At 42.1% G+C, this 22236-nt stretch overlaps 1 protein-coding gene across 7 annotated transcripts in view; it reads left to right on the forward strand.

Annotated features, from left to right (window-relative positions):
* CCDC141 (coiled-coil domain containing 141) overlaps positions 1–22236 on the forward strand; it is a 191334-nt gene that overhangs the window by 21965 nt on the left and 147133 nt on the right. For 6 of the 7 annotated variants that reach the window (XR_007243634.1, XM_048486091.1, XM_048486086.1 and 3 more), the window contains exon 3: positions 20130–20321. Coding sequence is in view for 6 of the 7 variants with exons in the window: in XM_048486091.1 (XP_048342048.1) it covers positions 20130–20321 (192 nt within the window). In the remaining variant the exon portion in view is untranslated. Of the gene's footprint in view, positions 1–13244; positions 13290–20129; positions 20322–22236 lie in introns of those variants that run through there. The other variant, XM_048486088.1, reaches the window with a different exon arrangement.

Here is a 22236-nt window from a genome sequence, read left to right on the forward strand (position 1 = left end):
CAGGCAGCTGCATGGTCGCTTTCCACCACATGGAGCACGCAGGAAAATAAGCTTCACCTGGGCAACAGGTGTGAAATTTCGAGGTATGTGGACATCTAAAGGCAACACACCTCATCTGGTTGACTATAGTGGCTGGGAGACTTTCAGAGGAATTGGCCCAGCAGTTACTGAGTTATACCACTCATCAACAAAAACGAAACTGTTAGCTTTTATATATATATAACATATATGGCTCTTTATATATATATATATATATATATATATATATATATATATATATATATATATATATATATATATATATATATATATATATATATATAGGGACACTATATATATATATATATATATATATAGCCTATATATATCATATAAAGCTATATATATATATATGTCTTATATATATATATATATATATCATATATCTTTTATATATATATATATATAACCAGCAGCAATAACCAACAACCAGCGCCAGCAACCTTATATATCTCGCTCGCGCTATATATATACTTCCATATATCTGGCCTATATCGCCATCTATCTATTGCTATCATATCTATATATCTATTGTATATCTATATATTTGCATCTATATGTCATATTCATATCTATATTCATATATATATTCTATATGCTATCATATATATATATATATATATATATATATATATATATATATATGGCATATATATATATATCGCCAGCGCTGCTGCTCGCTGCGCCATATGCTGCTCGCCAGCTTGCTTATATATATATTTATATATATATATATCTATCTATGCTATCTATTCATCTATCTATCCGCTTATCTATCTATCTATCTATCTATCTATTCATCTATATATATATATATTTATATATATATATATATATATATAGTATATATATATATATATATATATATATATATATATATATATATATATATATATATGCATTTTGCTGATATCACATCTTGTAACTCCACCCCAAAGGCTCAGGGTGTGAAATGACAGAATAAAACAACACCAATATATACATTAAATTCATTTGGTAGCTGGCTTGGTGGATTTTATGAGGGCAGAAAGGTGGGATAAGTATGTGTTTTGTAAAATAAAATCAATATGCTGTCCCTGCTGCTGGCCACCACACCTCTGTTCAGGCATTTCATCCATGAGAACTGGACACTCGCCACCATGCATACTGGGCGTCCCTGTAATGCACTTGATGCATGTGGTTGCTATTTCACATGACCTAGGTAACACATGGATTTTCCATGCGCTTACTGATTGGATGGGAATATCCCAGTTCACACAGAATTGTCACTGCCCATATCAAATGCATCAAATTGTCAAGGGGACTGTGCATCCCCAATTTGCTTGGTTTGTGGGCTCTCAGTTCTTATGGACATGGCATTTGAAGAAGGTATTGATTTGGAAATCTGCATAGAGTCTGCACGTATACATACGGCCAGTGGTAGGGATTCAATTTAATAACCGGTTCTGGTGGTGGGAGTCAAATGATTTAACAACTGGTTGTTTATAAGCACCATTTTAACAACTGGTTCTGCCGAAGTGGTGCAAACCTGTGATTTACCCCAGCATGAGATGATCATGGGAGTGGATCCCAAATGTAACTTTTTGCAGTTCCGTGAACAAAGAGGATGAGCAGGCTGTAGAGTATGAACTTGACTGCCCAAATTCCATGGGCTTATTTCGCATCTGCCTTGTGCTATTTTGCCTTTGATCAGGATGCATGAGACCAATTCACAGGGGAAGAGTGCTGTGACTTGGCGATGAGGTCTTGGATCTTCACCAGTCAGTCTTGTGATGAACAAATTGTCAGGAATTCAGGCACATAGGAGGCAAATGAATTTCTAACAGCTCCATCTGTTTTTACTAAACCTGAGCTATATTGCAGGTACCTCATTATTTAATGGGTATCTCTTCCACTGTTCAGCCTGACCTGTGCTAGAACATTTTTCTGTTTAGCCTAAAACAACTGATAGGTATGAAATTCTAGCTGACGTTTATGTGTAATTGAGCTGAAATGAGATAACTTTATGCAAGGAAAGATATTATGCAAATAGTTTAGAAGCTCTAATGGTGTCTTTAGCACAGTTATTACCTGTGAAAGCTGTAGGCATTATCACATAATATTGGCATTAAAAAATCCTTATTAGTATTTGTGATTCTGAATTTGTTGTTGCTCAAGGAACTAAATAACCTAAATTACACAGATGCATTTAGACAATAGACTGTTTGCTATTCCTTTCCTCTGAACAGTATTTTAGTTACATTACCGTAAATTGTATCTAAAAAAATATTTTTTAAAAATAGAAAATTTTGAAATACTCACTGATTGCATAAAACCTACAATGGGAGGGATTGTGGGCTTTCAAATTATGCTAAATTTAAGGGGATACAATTGTGCAGGGTGGTTGTTTTAACACAAAAACAGTCTAACAGAGTTTAACTTGCACTGGTCTAGCAATTCTTTCCTACATTCTGCTGTGCAGAGTTGGAACATCCGGCCCCTCCATCATCAGGATGGATGTATTTCCATGTAGTGGAAATTATTCCATGTAGATGGATTTATTTCCATGTAGTGGAAATAAAGGGGCAAAAGATTGTGGGTGGTCGAATGAGTCACTACATTTCAGACTGATGGTGGAAGATTTGGAACATTCCACCACTGTTAAAATAGGAAACAAGCATAGGTGGCAAAGAGAGGTAAATGGTTTCTCCCTGTTGTTTTGATTTTCTGTTTTTATGAGGTTGTTTTATATGAATGAACACTCAAATTCCCACTTGGGAGTGACACAGCCTGTTCTATCACCTTGATTCCACAACATTCTCCTGCGTGTGTGTATTTGGTTTAGGCTAATCCTGTAATGTGCCAGCTCTCATTAGTACGTCCTAAAACAACTGCAGATGTTTCAAGAAATAAATTAATCAAATAATTAAGAGTTCTTATATCTCCCATCAACCAAGGAAGTTGTTGTCTGCCTCAGTGCATACTTTATTTCTCTGATTTTACTGCTTTCCCAATCACCTGTGGGAAAGCAATCCTGCCTTGTCTCTTTACTGAGTATGAATGGGTTTGTTAATCATTTTTCATGCAGATATACAGAAGGATTTTCCACCTCTAGGGAGAACTGTCTTTCTTTGGGAGTTACTGCTCTACACTAGTCTTCTTCCAATCAGAAGACAGACTCAAAACAGTAGCATAGAAATGTAGGCCATTTATGCATGCACTACTTACCACGTGGCTGTTTGCTTCACAGTGGGATTTTTTTCCATTTTTTGTTTGCACAGGGATTCTCATTCTGTGAAGTGTCCCTAATTGGGCTGATCTGCCATTTTGCCTTGTTGTTTCTGTGCAACCACCATTTGGGGAGGGTTGGGTAGCATCCGGTAGGTCTTTGGTTTTCTAGACCTAGCTTGCTAGACTATGTCAATTTCTGGTAAATTCCATTGCGTCTACCACTCCAGTGATAGACCTTCAACATGAAAATTTAAAAGAGAAAAAGATAGAAAGCCCTTCTGATCCTTCTGAAATGGTATCCTGAAGGCTGCCTCTTTACAGAACATGTTACTTTCACATTCCCAGAGTAAATTTTTTCAGGTATACAGTTTGATGCTACACATTGCAAGTCCAAGAAGTTTTCAGACATAGGTCTTCTTCACCTTCCCCCAATGCCCCCCTTGACCCTCCAAAACTAATGTTGAGGTCTGGGAACTTGCGAATAAAATGGTATGTGTCACTGGAGGGGGTTGTAACGAACTAAATTGCCCCTCTCCTTCTTGCACTAGTGGAGAACTAGAAGCGGTAGGTGGGGCAGTCCACTTCTTTCTTTCTTTCTTTCTTTCTTTCTTTCTTTCTTTCTTTCTTTCTTTCTTTCTTTCTTTCTTTCTTTCTTTCTTTCTTTCTTTCTTACTTACTTACTTGCACTTTACTTGCCTTGACTTACTTACTTACTTACTTACTTACTTACTTGCTTGCTTGATTTATATCCTGCCCTATCCCTGCAGGGTTCAGGGCGGGTCACAATACAAAATCAATTATTCACTCTTACTTCTTGCCCAGGTACTTCTTGGGCTCCAAGCTAAAATATCCCCCTAGCTGTAGCTTTTAAAAAATGCAACTCAGCCATCAGAAGTTAAGAAGATACTCATAGGGATGTAACAATTATAAAAATAAGTCCAAGTGCACTATTTGGTTCATTGACAGAACGATTAATGTGTCAGACAGGTAAATTGTAGTTTAAGAGCTTTCATGAAATGCCGAAATACAAGCCTTTGCTGCTTCTTGTCAGAAGAAGATGAAGAAGAGTTTGGATTTATATCCCCCCTTTCTCTCCTGCAGGAGACTCAAAGGGGCTTCCAATCTCCTTGCCCTTCCCCCCTCACAACAAACACCCTGTGAGGTGGGTGGGGCTGAGAGAGCTCCGAGAAGCTGTGACTAGCCCAAGGTCACCCAGCTGGCATTTGTGGGAGTGCACAGGGTAATCTGAATTCCCCAGATAAGCCTCCACAGCTCAGGCGGCAGAGCTGGGAATCAAACCCGGTTCCTCCAGATTAGATACATGAGCTCTTAACCTCCTACGCCACTGCTGCTCCGGGATTTCCCATTGCACAGAGGGACCAGGACCAAGGGCCAGTGGCAGCATGCCCAGAAGTGGGACATCTGCCAGAGCTTCTGGAGCGGCCCACTATCACTGACAATCTATCTTCCCTACTGCCCACCTGCCCTTCCCCCCCACCCACTTGGAAGCATTCTGCCATCCATTCTTCCAGCTGCAGGCACTGCCTAGTATTGCCACGGGATGGGCATGTTGGTAGTATAGGCAACTGTGAGTGCAGGTGGTGAGAGAGCTGTTGAGGGAGCAGGGGATCAGAGGATGGGAAGGGAGGCCTGAGAGAAAGGCCTAGTGACAGGCTGAGGAGAGAATCAGGACCTCAAAATCTGGAACCGACCATGTCAGCCTCTCAGGAATTGTGCCCCCCTAGCTCTTCCTCACCACCTTAGCAGCCTCGATCTTCCTTGTTTCTTCTCCTTCCCCATTCTCTGGGGCCAACTCGACCACCAAAACTCTGATTTTGCAAGTAGATCTTTGTGTTTTTGTGTGTTGTTCTGGAAAGCAACTTGTAAGAACAGAGAACAGCCTGTAGAAGTGTTTACAGCATCTCTTCCATTTGTACTTGTCTGAAATATGACTTGAGTCTGCCCTTGAGCATATTTTCCTGGTAACAGATACTTCAATCTCTTAATGTTATGCCTTCGCTGGACTGGCCTTTAAAATCCTCATGTGAACAGGCAACTAACAGTTCCCAGAACCTTTCTGTTTTTTGGAAATCAATACCTAGGTCTGTTTTGAAAGCACATAAATGTCAGTTTTCTGACTTCGTTTGGCGTGTGAAAATGTAATGAATGGTAAGAACAGCTGGCATTGGGAACAAATTGGCCGACTCAAAATATATTTATTGGATTCATAGGCTCTTCTGCCTAACAAAAGAAGCACATAATGGCCACGCATGCCCGTTTACCTATTGGCAAATAGCTTCCAATTAAAAAATAAATTGCTCATTGAGATTCAGCGTGCCAGAAGCCTAGAAACAAATTTATTAGCATAATTAGCAACATCAGAAAGAAATAACATGTTGGGAGCTCAACCACTGATTTTAACGGCATTATATAAAAAAAACCTCTGCAATTAATTGTGCAAACTTCTTTTTCAGTATGCTTAATCTGAATTTTTAATTGTACATCAAGAGATGCCTAAAACAAAGTAATGATGGGATACTCAGCAACTTGGGATGTAGTTCCCCAGCCAGAGTAGACTGTGGCTGCTCCTTTGGAGTTTAAGTTCCCAGGTGACCCAGTGGTGGGTTAAAATTGAAGCCCAACTTAATGAGTTGGGCATTTCCTTGGAGGACCTGCTAATGTTAACAGAGCAGGAGGTCTATGGGGCTATCAAGAAGAGACTTTTTGATAGAGAGTTTCAACAGATGCTAGAGGAAGCTAATAAAACCTGTTCCCCGATCTCTCTGAGAATACCTGTGGATAGATTAATTGTAGCCCGTTACCTTTATCTCCTGGTTGAGGCCGGTGGTATTGAGGCAATCAATCTTAGCTAGGTGTAATGCCCTGCCTTCTTCTTTAGTCTTGGACGCCACCTTGGAATTCCACATAAAGAAAGGAAATGCCCGTGTGGCATGGGTTCTGTGGAAACAGTATCTCATATACTGTTGGATTGTCCTTTTTATGAGATAGGTAGGAAGAAGCACATAATCCCTTTCCTGCATGGAAGTGAAGGCATTACAGATAAACAGAAGGTTATATATCTTTTAAACAGCCACAACTATGAGCTGTTGGAAGCGGTGGCTACATTTTTAAATGGTATTGTTTTAACTCATCAGAAGTTGTAAAGGCTGTTATTATCTTGCAATGTTAATGTTAAATTATTTATATGCCATTAAAGGTATTCGAAATCGAATTGAAATGAAATCGAAAGTTCCCAGGTGGTTATATAACAGAGTTTCAAAGGGAATAGCTGTGTTAGTCTGTTATAGAACACTTTTCTAAAATTCCAGTGGAACCTTAAAGCAGGTGTCCTCAACCTTTTTTTTAACTTAAGCAGTTTTGGAATTCTGACGCAGTGAGGTGGGCCCAGCCATGCAATAACTGAAACAAAATGGCTGCCTCAGGAGGCAGAGCCAGCCTCAAAATGGTTGCTGCAGCTTACCTTCAGTCAAGTCAAGTCAAGTCAAGTCAAGTAGTATTTATTGTTTGAGCCACTGGCTATAACATCCAAAAATACATACAGTTAAAACATTCAGATTAAAATAATAAACTTATATTTAGGTTAAAATATAAATGATTTATATTCACTATATCCGAATTAAAATGCCCCATCTTAGCTTCAGTCACACAGCGAAGATCTTTTAGCAGTGGTGGCAGCCACTACCAAAGCATCATTTAGAAAACTGAACAGCCAACCAGAAGCCTTTCTGGGTCCATGAAGCCTTGGTGGGTCCATGAAATGATCATAGATTTTTCAGCGCTAATGAGGAGCTCCTCTCTCGTTCCTTCTTTGTAAAATCATAGCATTCTCTGGGAATTCTAGGAAATCTCCTTTCTGCTTTTCATCAGTTGTTTATTAATGCTATGGAAATAAAGAACCCACTTGGACCCACTCACTTTCTAAAAACACTTGGTGGATACCACAAAAATTGCTGGTGGGCACTAGGGTGCCCATGGTCACGACATTAGGGACCCCTGCTTTAAGGGCTAATAACATTTATTTCCATATGAGTTTTTGTGAGTCAACCCTAATATTCTCTCTTCGGACCCACCTGCCTGCTGGTCCCTGATTTATTTATAAAACTTTCAAAGCCTTCATTTATATGTTCATCTCAATCAGAAAAGCAATTCTTACTGGGACACCAACATTCAGTGCTTCTCATATAACTATTGTGCATCATACAGCTTGCCTCCACACACCTTAGGAATGCTCTTCAAGTCCCTGTTGAAACGTTGAAGCATCTCTTTGGGAGAGTGACCTCACCAGTTCTTAGATTCCTTGCGTAGCTTGCGTAATGCACTATATATCCCACATTATGGCACTTTTACTTGTTGACTGCATGGCAACATTTTCCATGAAATGATCATAGATTTTTCAGCGCTAAAGACAGCTGTGAGATCACCCAATCGACTCTGCCGGTTGCCTCTGGGGTGGGATGGGTGGAACCAAGGTGACCGCTTCACAGCGTAACTGAGGCGGGCGAAGCCCGGGCCATGTTGGGCAAGGGCTGGCGTCACCAGGGGAAGCGGATTGACCCTTTAAAGGAAGCCCTCCGCGTTCTGGCAATGTGCTTTGTAGCCAGCGATTTGCCCACCCACCTCCCTGGGTTTTGTCCGGTTGTTGCATTTTTCTGACATAGCCGTTTGGCGGTGGCGCATGGGTAATGATCTGGAAGTGCCGATGGCGGCAAGAGGCAACTGCCCTGCCGAACCGGCACATGGGGATCACCTCTTGCTAGGAGCGTCCACCCGGCAGAGCCCTTCAGCGGAACGAAGTCCAATACAGGGCATCCGCCCATTGGAGCTTCGCTGGCTGAACAGGCTGATCCAGACCCATGCTACTCTCCAGAAAAGCTTCTGTTTTTTGGTTGGCTAATAAAATGGCTATGGCCAAATGTTTATCCCAGCAAAGTGTCCGGTGTGGTTCTTGGAGAGGATTCACCCTGGTGGTTCCCGCCCTCAGAAGGCAATGAGGAGCTCCTTTCTCATTCCTTCTTTGTAAAATCATAGCATTCTCTGGGAATTCTAGGAAATCACCTTTCTGCTTTTCATCAGTTGTTTATTAATGGTATGGGAATAAAGGCACGCAGATGCCAAAGCTCAGAAAGTAATAAAAAGAAGAAACCCTCAACGTTAATATAACAATACCGTTCAAAATAAAGACCAGAACTAAGGATAATAATAAAGATGCAATTAAAATGTTAATAAAATCATGTGTCTTTTTGGCAATGTCAGAGAGGACTGTTCTCTTTTATGCATCACAGAAGGAATGAAGTTAGGATATTCCAGAGGGACGCAATAAAGTGGTACATCAAAGCAGTTATCAGAGGTGCAAACACCCAGGTGCCTTTCCACAGCAGTTGAGTTCTATTATGTGCATACTTCTGAAGCATTTTGTGCAACCCAATTTTTAATATATGGTATTCATTTTAGAGGTAGTCCTGTGTGCGAGCACCAGATCGTTACTGACCCCATGAAGTGATGTCAAATCCGAGGTTTACTAGGCAAATTATGTTTATGGGGTGGATGACCATTGCTTTCCGCAGTCATCCACACTTTATTCCCAGCAAGCTGGGTACTTATTTTACCAAATTACATATGTAAGCCTTTATTGGCATTATAAATTACAGTAAAACATTTATCAATTAACTAAACCAGTTAAAATACATTAAATATATACATTGAATGTATTGTCGAAGGGTTTCACGGCCGGAATCACTTGGGTGCTGTGTGGTTTCCGGGCTGTATGGCCGTGTTCTAGCAGCATTCTGGCATCTGAAGATGATCTTCTGAAGATGCCAGCCACAGATGCAGGCGAAACGTCAGGAGAGAATGCTGCTAGAACACGGCCATACAGCCCGGAAACCACACAGCACCCAAATATACATTGAATGTCCTCATCCACATAAATGGATGCACATAAATAGATAAATTAACCATGATTATTTTGTGAAGAATAATTGTGCTTAGCCAAGTAATATTTCAGAAAGCGCGCAATGTTCTGACAAATCAGGTCACAAGAACCATTAAGTAAAAAGTTCATAATAGATGATGGCCTATCAGGATGTGACCTCTCTATCAAGGCAAGGGATATATATGCGTGCAGAGGTGGGATGCAGCCTATTTGCACCTATTTGGTAGAACCGGTTACTAAAATTTTCTCAGTTTGGAGAACTGGTTATTAATGATTAACTCCACTAGGGACAAGGGGGTAATCTCTGTCCCTGGGTACAACAAATCTCGTCAAGTGGGGGATACAAAATTGCCCCCCAGGGCCCCCTGCGGGCCCCCTGTCCCCCATGGCACCCCCCATGTGTGTATGAACTGTATGAAATAATACAATATATAGTAATTCTTTTTTGTTGTTGTTCATTGGTATAAAAGTTGGGAAAGTATTATAGGTAAAGATTTTTCTTTTTCTTTTTCCCCCTTAAAATTTATATTGGAAAGAGAGAAGTTTAAACTACTCTTTTAGATTAAGGATTTTGGATCTCTCCCTCTGTTAGTTTTCTTTCAAGTGGAATAGATAAAGTAGTTATAGGAATCTGAAGGGGAAGTAGAAAGTAGGGAGGGAGGGAAATATGGGAAGGAGGGAGGCAATATAGGATGTTTTAGTTGGGGGGGGGGTTTGAGAGAAATAGACAATTAGATATGTTTGTAATATGTTAACAATTGTAAACAGTTTTTGGTTTCTCTCCTTACTTATGTTATTATTTAAAATCAATCAATATAATTATATAAAAAGAAATAATACACTACCATATGGTATATTGCTTTCTTAATCCTTTAAACAGTCATTATTTGAATCTAGAGACGGGGCAAAGGGCAACTGCACCTGGGGCGTGCGCGTGCCCTGCATCTTTGCCACAGCCCACCCAGGAATGCCATGCCCCTGTCATACCCCACCCAGCCCCATTGGCGTTACGCCACTGTTTAAATCCCACCCCCATCGGAACCTGTTACTAAAATTTTTGAATCCCACCACTGTATACATGGAATGAAGAGAGTCATAGATAGGGTATTCTAAAAGTACACGTTGAACAGTCTCAACAACATAAGAACATAAGAACAAGCCAGCTGGATCAGACCAAAGTCCATCTAGTCCAGCTCTCTGCTACTCGCAGTGGCCCACCAGGTGCCTTTGGGAGCTCACATGTAGGATGTGAACGCAATGGCCTTCTGCTGCTGCCATTTTACACTGATATAACCTGTTCTCATAGGGGATCAGAGGTGGAGTGGGGGGAAATGGCACCTGGGGCACACACGTGTCCTGTGCCCCTGCTGCAGCACTGACTGCCCCCGCCCCAGAACGCCCCCGCCTTGGTCCAGCCATGCCTTCGCCACTGCTCCACCTGGAACATTGCGCCCCCTGTCCCATTGGCACTACGCCACTGTAGTGGCTATTATTGTATCTACCGAATGTCATAGCATTAGGCAGAGCATTGAAATGAGCTAATGAATATGCTCTGCGTTGTTTGGGGTCATTGAGGATATGCAGGTTTTACCAAATTAACAACAGTGTTAGCGGCAGTGGAAGACCGGAACAAAAATAAATATTACACCCCACTTAGCAAACCTCAATATTACAAAGTGCAAAAAATGTAATAGCGTGAAAGAATAAATGTAACAACAAATTATCCATTCATACATACACCACATTCATACCAACAACTCTCAGACAGCTTATACCCCTCTTACAAAATATCTACCTATTTTACCAACCTCAGAAGAATGGAAGGCTGAGTCAACCTTAAACCGACTTCCGTCAGGATCGAACTCAGGTTGTGAACAGAGTTTTAACTGAAGTACTCAGCTTAGCACTCTGTTCCACTGGACACCTTTTCGTATTCATTTTAAAAGCACTATATTATAGCTAAAGTCTTCATCTATGGGCAGAAGAACCTATATATTTGAATATATCAAGGGGTGTAATTTGAGAATCACAGCATTTAAAACAAAAAACTTTATTATTATTTTTAAATCTGGAACTCAGACTAAAGTAACCAGAAGACAATCAACACGTTGTCTCTGGGAATGCATAATGCAAACCACCGTTGCTTTGCAAGATGAATTTTATTTTTAAATTTGTAGTAGTACCTCATTAACCAGCCATTAACAGTAGTTTGGTGCAGCTGCATTAAATTGTATTTAATCATACAGCTTTAGAATAATAAACAATACAAATGTGTTATGAGCCGACAGTTTTTAATACTGCAGATAATAACAGTCATATTTGCTCCATCAAGTCCCATGGCTTGAACAGAAATTAGTTTAGTGACATTTTTAAACATTAAAAAAGACTTCTTTTTATCATTTTTGTTTGTTCATTTGTTCATGTGTTGTTTTGCATGGCCACTTGAGATCTGTAGTATGGATGCTAGGGAAAGTAGCACATTACAAAGTTTGGATTCTTCAGATTGCTCTGGCAGTTGATTTGTATGTCTTCCCATGTAATATTGGTTGTTATCTGAAGTGTCATGCAGTATTTTAAGTGACTGGGTTCTTAGCAATTTTATGTGTGTTGGCTTGTTTGCCATTCAGGAGTAAAAGTATTTTTTTCCCCAAAAAGGTTATCAGACTAGAAGTCTCTTGTTTTTCTTATCATCTTCTTCTGTTTGTTTTGGTAAGCCTCACATTTCTATCATGATGGTTGTTGTTGCCAATTTCACCATGAATGGGTTGGACAATCAGACGTAGGCCATTTCTGCACGGCCAGAGCAGCGGGGCTGCATCAGTATGGTTCACGCCAGTGCAAGCCCTGGGGCCGTTCACACGAGCTGCCCCGCTGGCTGCGCAGCTGTCAAAGCAGGCTCCACATGGTCACGCAGCCCCCCAAACGCCTCCTTACCTTCTCCTGGCTTCCGTTGCTCTGTGGAGGCGAGGGGACACGTCCCCATGGCCAGAGCAACGACTGCAGGGACTGAGGCGTGTCCCTTGGCCTCCACAGAGCAACGGCAGCCAGGACGAGCTAAGGAGGCGTTTGGGGCTGGCGCAGGGAATACACCAGCTTCCACCTGGTGCTGTTCGTTCGGCACCGGAAGGAAGCCGGCGTATTCCAAAAACCTTGCTCCCCAAGTAAGGCTTGAATACATCATTGGGGGTGGGGGGTGGGGGGGAGAGTGGTGCTGCATCGTTTTCGCAGCGCTGCCTGTGTGAAGGGTCCCCCCGCAAAGGAAGCTTTTCCGGGCCAGAATCGGTGATTCTGGCCCATGCAGAAAGGGCCTTAGAGTGGAGTTGTTGATCGATCACTCAATCTGTTCAGTTCATGCTGAACTGGTTTGCATCAGTTTTTCACAAAACTGGGTACATGCGCAAATAGAAGAAGAAGAAGAGTTTGGATTTATATCCCCCCTTTCTCTCCTGCAGGAGACTCAAAGGGGCTTATAATCTCCTTGCCCTTCCCCCCTCACAACAAACACCCTGTGAGGTAGGTGGGGCTGAGAGAGCTCTGAGAAGCTGTGACTAGCCCAAGGTCACCCAGCTGGCGTGTGTGGGAGTGTACAGGCTAATCTGAATTCCCCAGATAAGCCTCCATAGCTCAGGTGGCAGAGCTGGGAATCAAACCCGGTTCCTCCAGATTAGATACACGAGCTCTTAACCTCCTACGCCACTGCTGCTCCTTTGTCCATTCAAACTGATTGACAGCCTTTTTGTGTCACTAAGGACTACTTCGACAAGGACTACTAAGGACTATTTAGACAAACATCGAAGGCTAGGAGTTATTGAAACACAACATTTATGTGTGGCCAATTTCTGTGACTTGTGAGAGTTTTAATTGTCTGTTTCAACCACTGCGTGCTGAGCAAGATCAGTTGTGTGAGAATTCTCATGCACAAAAAGCAAATTGCACCGTACTACATGGTTAGGAAGGAAAATGAAGAAGGAATACAGTCAAGTAACCTGATGAACACAAGTGAACAGACTTATTGAACCGATCTTGAACCAGTCGGGAAAAAATCAGGTCCTTGTTTGCTGCTGGCAATCGGAACATGAGCCAGAAGGTACTGAAACTTCCTTAATCGTGATGTATATTTTGTCCTGCCCTTGGGGAGGTCATAAACGTGATGGCCTTGGTGGTGATGAATGGCTATCTGGTCTCTAGGGTAAAGTCCAAGCATTCTATAGTATTCTGCAAGTCACATTCTTGTTTACAAAACTACAACAGATTTTTGAGATGGGGCAGGCTTGGGACCAAATAAGAGATAATGCAATTCTCAGCATGTGCAACAGTGATCTTAGCTGCCCAATATGATGAATGTTGATTGTACATGTGCAAAAGCAGTACATAAGCTCTCAATGGCCCTTTCTGCACAGACTCTTTAAAACGTTTTGGGGCAGGAAACCAAACGTTTGCTCCAAGAAGTTCTGCACTGTTTCTGTTCCCAACCCGCTTTACTTGCAGCCTGAAAACATTTTAAATGCGTCCTCTTTTCTAACGATTCTCTTTGGCTGAAACGTTTTTTAAAAAGTGTGCTGTCCTTTTAAATTTCCATTTTGTGAGATTGCTCCTTGCCTGCAGAAACCCCTTGCCCTGTTTTTGGAGCATTTCAGAGTATTTTTTGAGATTTGGGGGGACTTAATAACAGCATTGGTTACAGAAGACTCAGGCCCCTTCTGCACATACAGAATAATGCACATTCAATCCACTTTCACAATTGTTTGGAAGTGGATTTTGCTGTTCTGCACAGTAAAATCTAGCTGCAAAGTGCACTGAAAGTGGATTGAAAGTGCAGTATTCTGCATGTGCGGAAGGGGCCTTACAGTAAAAAAGATCCTTCATTATTCTATGAAGCCATTGGCATCACCACTCTCCTACATTTGCCTGAAATATTCTTCATGCCAGGCACTTAAAACGACACTGTAGTTGCTGGGACTTTTCCATTAATAGTTTTGAAATGTCTTGTTCTTTCGTTTGTGCTTGGCATCTGAAAAGGTTTCGATACAGCCTTGTACACATGGAGCTCAGGGAATTGCAGCACAAGGCTGTGAATCATAGAACTGCCAATTTGTCCATAGGGCAAAACAGAAAATGGCGGCCAGGAATCATTTCAAGGGGGTAAGTTCAAACAAAAGGGAGGGATCGAAAATGTTTTACAAACGTTTTGAGAGATTTTGTGCAGAAAGGGCCAATATATCGTACTTTTAATTATAGATAGAATGATAATTGCAGGAGAAGAGGGTCAACCCAGTAAAAAGCATTACAAGAAAAGGAAATTAACATTATACTGTCATTATTTTTTAATGTTGCTAAATCACGAATCATATGTGCTTCATTCAGCATGAAGTATTTTTAGAAATATTAGCCAATGCCTAACTCAGGCTCCTCAATGAGGTGATGAAATAAGTGATACCAATATACAGTTCTTTAAAAATCCACTGTTTGGTTAAATTTTCCCAGTGCGTGACCCCCAGTAGTGAACATTGTCCAACAGGCATGAAGACCACCTTCAAAATATATCCCCTCCCCCCAAAAACACAGAAGCATGTCAGAAGAAGAACAGTTAGGATACATCCCCCAAAGTTCTCAACCATGAGGAGTGTCAAAGCAGTTTACAAACTCCTTCCCTTCCTCTCCCCAAAACTGACAACTTATGAGGTAGGTGGGGCAGAGAGGATTCTGAGAGAACTCCGAAGAACTGTGACTAGCCTAAGGTCACCCAGCAGGCATGCAGGAGTGCGGAAACACATCTGGTTCACCAGATAAGCCTCTGCCACTCAGGTGGAAGAGTGGGGAATCAAACCCGGTTCTCCAGATTAGAATCCACCTGCTCTTAACCACTACACCATGCTGTTGCTAGTTCCCTAGTCATAACAAGCCTGGGATAAATTTTTGAAACCTTGTCAGTTTCTTTCTGGATCTGATAAGGAGACTTGGCCATGGTATATGAGCCTTTACATGAGAAGTGGAATCCAAAAAGGTTTGCTAGGTCCAGCCTGGGTAGGCCCCAAGGAATAAAATGGAACTTAATTTCAGTAGACTTAATTAGAATTGCTCTCTTAGATGGAAATCTGCTGTTCTTGGATATGTACACATATCCTAATGCTTATGGCTGCCAGCTCTGGGTAGGGAAACATCTGGATATTTTGGGGGTGGAGCCTGGGGAGGGCAAGGTTTGGAGAGGAAATGGGAGGGACCTCCATGTGGTAAAATGCCCTAGAGCAGTGGTGGCTAACCTATGGCACTCCAGATGTTCGTGGACTACAATTCCTATCAGTCTGGCAGGGGCTGATGGGAATTGTAGTCCACGAACATCTGGAGTGCCATAGATTTGCCACCACGGCCCTAGAGTCCACTCTCTAAAGCTGCCATTTTTTCCAGGGGAGCGGATCGCTGTCCTCTGGAGATCAGTTGCTACAGTGGTAGAATCCAGGCCCCACCTGGAATTTGGCAACCCTACCTCATGCTATGAGCTTGCGCCTGGTTTCTGATACCTTTCAATGCAATAGATGCTATTGTGTTCTAATGAATTCTTTGCAGCAGCTTTCCAGAATTCTCTTTATTTGTGTTTTTGTGTCTACAGTTCATATTTCAAATGCTAATGAATAATTACTGACCTTATCTTCAGGGTTTTTTTTTCTCTTTTACTGACAATGATTAATCTTTTTATATTAAAGAATAATAGCTCATTATTTCCAAAAAGTGTTTCTCAGTGCATTTCTTTTAGAAAGGACAGATTAACAGCCTTTTCAGATGCAGCCTATCATTCATACTGAGAACATGTGGACAGTGGCTTGGGAGAACTTGGAGATTATGATTCTGAGTTTAGCACAATAATGAATTAATGTTCTATTATTTCCTAGTCTCGGTTCAGCCTCTGTCGGGAGAGTTTCAGATCTTCCTATCTTCACTTCTTATTACAACCTGCATCATGAGAATGAGTTATCCTAGACTTTAATTTGCCTATTACATGTTTCTCTTTTCATTATATATTCCGACTGATATTACCAAATGTAACAGCGGAAACTGGCGTTTCGCTCATTCATCGTCATGATAAAGACTCAAGATGAAAATAGCCAAACATAAATCAAGTCTCTAGAAGGCACCCTGAAGATTTCAACATTAATAGAAAATGCCATACTTATTACTCTTTATGGAGAAGACAGTAAAAAAGGCAGAAACACGACTCATTCTCGTGCTAGATACTGTCTGAATAGTGGATGAATTAGAGCTTCCTTCATAACACTTTTAATGTTCTCTGATCACATTTACTTTTATGCAGGATCTAAGGTAACTGGATGCAAAGATAGACAGCTCCTTCCTGTTGATACAGTAGTTGTGTGCACATGAAGTTCCCTTGCATTAAAAGACCATTGCTCTAGTTCAGTATTTACTCTGGTAACAGGCCTCCAAGTTCTTTACCAGTTTTGCTGCTTCAGAACCTTTGACTCGATATGACACATATTGAACCTATCATTACTGTGTGTGATTGGGAAGACGTGCATGTATTAATACTGGCATCTGTATTAATGAGGCCTCCTTCCAAAGTCTGATCCAAAGTCTGCTCTGGGGAAGAGATCTGTCTTCCACTGGCTCTCACTTTTTTTTTCCTAAAAGGAACTTCAGGCTTAAATTTTATACCAAGTTTGGGGTGATGGGGATAACACACACACACACACACACCCACACCCACCCACACCCACACCCACACACACACACACACACACACACACACACACACACACACACACACACACACACACACACACACACACACACACACAGAAAACAGATGGAAGAAAATAATTAATGCATTTTCTGGAGGATACCTCAACCCTGGACATGTTTCAGTCCGACTTCCAGCCTGGTCATGAGATGGAGACTAGATTGGTCACCTTCACAGATGATCTCTGTAGACAACTGGACCAGGGAGGATCAACCCTCCTGTTATTATTTGATCTCACAGAAGCTTTTGATATAGTTGATCATGACCCTTTGATCCACCACCTTGCTTGTTCTGGATTGTGTGGCTAGTCTCATTTCTTCAAGATCAAGGACAGAGGGTAGTACTGGAGGAGAGGGTGTCACCCCAGCAGCCTTTTAGTGTGTGGAGTTCCTCAAGGGGTGATCCCAGTGTTGTTTAACATCTATATGTAACCCCTTGCCCAGTCAGTCCAAACTTTCGGGCTGGGTTGTAGTCAACATGTCAATGACACTCAATGTATTTGTAGATGGAAGGTTGGTCAGATGCCTTCTCAGATATAGTGGCCAAGTTTCTGCAGGCTGTGGTGAAATGGTTGAAGCAGAGCTGATTGAAATTCAGTCCACTGAAGACAGAGGTTCTGTGGCTGGACTGGGGAGTTTCAAGGTTAGGACATTTGTCAAATTTAGATAGTATTGAATTGACACCTACGCCCACCGTCAAGAGCCTGGGTGTGATTCCGGATGATTCCCTTTCTGTGGAGACCCAAGTCACTAATACGCCCAGAGTGGCATTTTCCATCTCACCTGGCTAAGCAGTTGGTGTCCTACCTGTCTTGCCCTGATGCAGTCACTGTAATCCATTGAATGGTTACCTCCAGGTAGACCACTGTAAATTTCTCTATGTAAGACTGCTTTGGAAACTTCAGCTGGTCTAGAATGCAGTGGCAAAGGTCCTTCAGGGATGGTCTTCATATTCATTTTGTGCTTCACCAGCTGCACTGGCTCCCAGTTGAACACCGAATCAGGTTCAAGGTTTGGGGGTGAACCTTTAAAGCTCTAAATGGTCTGCGACTGTTGTATCTATAGGACTGCCTGTCCCAATATAACCCGTGGAGGGCATTACACTCCATTGAAAACAGCCTGCTGCAAATCCCTCACCTTAGAAGCATCTAACTTCATCTAAGCATCAACATGTGGCAGCCAGACTACTTACAGGAACAGCTAGTTGGGACCGGATTACTCCGGTCCTATACCATCTACACTGGCTGCCCAGCGAGTTCCGGGCCATCTTCAAAGTGCTGGTTTTGACCTTTAAGGCCATCAGCGGCATTGGACCTACATATCTGAGGGATCGCATCTCCCCGTACTGCCCTACTAGGGCCCTCCGCTCTACGGAGGAGCGGTTGCTGGAAATCCCTGGCCCAAAAAAGATCCGGCTGGCCTCAACAAGGGCCAGGGCTTTTACTGCCCTGGCCCCTACCTGGTGGAACAGGCTCCCTAAGGAGACCAGGGCCCTGCGGGACCTTCAGAGTTTCCGCAGAACCTGCAAAACAGACCTGTTCCGCCAGGCTCTTGGCCAGCCGGGATGACCATCTGACCCTCATACCATCTTGGTCTCCCATGGGGGGGAATGGGGTTGGGATAAGTCACCATCTGCAAATTTTAAATTGTTTAAATTCTATGAATTTAATATTGTTATAGATTGGGTGCTGTGTGGTTTCCAGGCTGTATGGCCGTGTTCTAGCAGCATTCTCTCCTGACGTTTCGCCTGCATCTGTGGCTGGCATCTGAAGATGATCTTCTGAAGATGCCAGCCACAGATGCAGGCGAAACGTCAGGAGAGAATGCTGCTAGAACACGGCCATACAGCCCGGAAACCACACAGCACCCAAGTGATTCTGGCTGTGAAAGCCTTCGACAATACATTGTTATAGATTGTTTTTATATTTGTATTTATACGATGTTGATGTACACCGCCCTGAGCCCTCCGGGGGAGGGCGGTTTAAAAATGGAATGAAATAAATAAATAAATAAATAACTGTCCTCAACCACAGCCGAAAAGGTCTCTCTGCTAACTGAGATCTAGGGCCTAAAGGATCTGGCTCAATTCCTCAGGGCTTGTAAGATGGAAATGATCTCTCAGATCTATAGTTGAGGCAGCAAACGTTGCATCATGGCTGGCCTCCCTATTCCCACTTTTATCTCTTATATTTATTTACTTCTTATTAGTTAATCTATAGCTGAAATGGCTGAATTGGTTTTGCCAGGTATTCACGTTAAGACCAGCAAGGCATTATCTTCTTGGCTCTTTTCCCAGTCAGGGAACTTCAATCTATCTCAGTTCTAATTATGGACTCTTGTAAAAGTAAAGCCAAAGAACACTTACTTTTAAAAGTATAAATCTCTTGAAACCAGCTGGCGGCTGAGGAGGAAATGCTGCCCAAAACCTCCATCCACTTTTCCTTCATTATCTGATTCTGTAATTGGTTGTGATTTGGTCTTTGGTCTCACTTTTATGTACTTCCCTCCTGGGTTGCTCACTCCAAGAACTAGAATTTGAACATAAGAACTTTAGCTCTGATGGAAAATTGAACAGATGAGATTTTAAACTAATTTATGCATTTTAATTGTTCGTATATTTTTGTATTGTCAGCCGTTTGTGCCATCAGCCAGTCATGGCTCAGTGTCTTGGGCATGTGCAGAATGGGTGATGGGAGATGGCAATATGACGGGAGTGCTTTGATTGTGTGTTCCTACATTGTAGGGGGTTGGACTTGATGGCCTTTGGAGTCTCTTCCAACTCTATGGCCCCTTCCACAAATGCAAAATAATGCGTTTTCAAACCACTTTCACAACTGTTTGCAAGTGGATTTTGCTAGTCCGCACAGCTTCAAAGAGCACTGAAAGCAGTTTAAAAGTGCGTTATTCTGCACGTGTGGAATGAGCCTATGATTCTATGAACTTGATGGTGACTAATTTAAGTACTGCTTACTTCAGTGAGAGCAAGTCATGACAAACTTTGGTAGAACTGTGCCTCGGATGAGGCATTGTTTGAAGGAACCTGTTTTCTGTTGCGCCTATTGCGTTTATTCATGCAGTTTTGGTGACAAGATCTGCCATTTGTTCTTAAATGGGTATTATTTCCAAAATTTGTTTCCAAAATTTGTTTGGTCTCATGTTTCTTTCCTCTCCTTTTTAGCCTCTGGAAGACCAAGTTTGGGACCTGTTACGTGAAGCAGACAAAACCTCAGAGGAAAACAAAGATCAAGGAGAGGTGTACGATGCCATGGCAGAGACGTTGGGAGATGCTTGGGATTCCCTTGTTGTTGTTCTAGAGAAGCGCAGAGAACTTTTGAAACTTGCCGCTGGTTTTTTTGAAAAAGCCTTGGAGGTTTGTATACAAAAGGCTACCTAATTCTCAAGCAAGTGTATTATATAAAAATTCTATTCATGATGTTAGAATAGGTAGGGTGTAAAATAGTCCCTCAGTGCATTTCTGCTTTTGCTTTTCCCAGAAGGGAAGTGATTAGAACAGAAATTTGGAGTGAATGTGCCTGAGGGAAGCATCCCCGCAATAGTTTTGAGGTTTCTCACTGAATAAGAAATAACTAACATTAAAAATAACTTATCAGATTGATTAATTAGTGCTTCTGAGGATCACTTCATAAATAATAAAAAAATGCTTCATAGGGGTGTGAAGAATCCCCCCTGAGGAATTCTGATACTCTTAGCAGAACTCTTTTTACTTACCTCACAGTATGTTGGCTATTTTGCCTCAACGAGAGATGCCCAAATTTGCCTCGCTTCCTGTGAAACTGATTATCGACGACGATTCGAAAGCCTTTATTGGCTTACAAAACAGACTAATTTAAAATACAGTTAAAATAGTAAAGGTAACTTCACATTGATCAAGAGTTCAATTTACAGACCTCGGACAGGAACTTTGCCACTGTGAGACATCCATTAAAATCGCTACAGTTTAAAAGAAGAATGACTATCTGACTCTGGGAGGGCCTCGATAGGATCGATGACCTGGGTTAACAAACTGGATCTTAATTTCTGGTATAATGGGCAGTGTAGAAGGATACGCAAAATCGAATCTAGCTGCCCTGGGTTGCAGGAACATAGCCTCTTATCACTCGGTAAGCCCTTGAGTCTTTGATTGTGGCGTAGGAGGTTAAGAGCTCATGTGGCGTAGGAGGTTAAGAGCTCATGTATCTAATCTGGAGGAACTGCGTTTGATTCCCAGCTCTGCTGCCTGAGCTGTGGAGGCTTATCTGGGGAATTCAGATTAGCCTGTACACTCCCACGCACGCCAGCTGGGTGACCTTGGGCTAGTCACAGCTCTTCTGAGCTCTCTCAGCCCCACCCACCTCACAGGGTGTTTGTTGTGAGGGAGGAAGGGCAAGGAGATTGTAAGCCCCTTTGAGTCTCCTGCAGGAGAGAAAGGGGGGATATAAATCCAAACTCCTCCTCCTCCTCCTCCTCCTCCTCCTCCTCCTCCTCCTTCTTCCTCTGTGAAGCAGGAATGGCATAAATAAACTGATTATCAAAATAGACATGTTTGCCTTTTCCCTTGAGAAGATGCATCATCCTTATCATTATTCTGTTCAATCTAGGGCTTCCTTCCCCCAGTCATTGAGGGGAATCCTCCTTCCCCTCCCTTGTTGCTTGCCACACCTCTAAGAAGTAGCAAGAGGGGGGAAAAACATGACACTGGCTACACATCCATGTCACTTCCAGCACCCCCCCCCCCCTTTGGGATCTCTCCTCATAACATCTGAGGGACCTACCACTCCCCTCTCAGGAGAGTTTTAACTGCCGGACACGAGGCATTATATACTGAAATGCTGTTTTTTAATAGAGGTTTTAACTATTTAATCCTATAGAGTAATATATATGTTATTATAGTTGTATTTGTTATGTTTTAAACTGTGCTCTACTTCGATTTATATGTTGTGCACCGCCCAGAGCCCTTCAGGGGAGGGCGGTATATAAAACTAATAAACAAATAAACAAACAAACAAATAAGTGACACTAGAGTTGCTGGAAACTCTCTGGTTTTACCATGAAATTTCTGCTGATTCCTCAAGCTACCCATGTCACTTCCTGTTTTTCCTCAGAAGTGACATAACGCTGTGACATAACATCATTCCGCACTTGCCATGCCTAACTACAGCCTTCCTACCTGGCAATCTTAATTTAACCCATGTTTATTGTTGACTTGGAGATTAGCCTTTGCTGTTCACTCATGTAGGGGGAACCTTCAAATGTGCCTTAAAACTCTAAATAATAAACAGTAGGTT

The sequence above is a fragment of the Sphaerodactylus townsendi genome, linkage group LG02 (assembly GCF_021028975.2).
Source record: "Sphaerodactylus townsendi isolate TG3544 linkage group LG02, MPM_Stown_v2.3, whole genome shotgun sequence".
NCBI classification, from domain to species: Eukaryota; Metazoa; Chordata; class Lepidosauria; order Squamata; family Sphaerodactylidae; genus Sphaerodactylus; species Sphaerodactylus townsendi.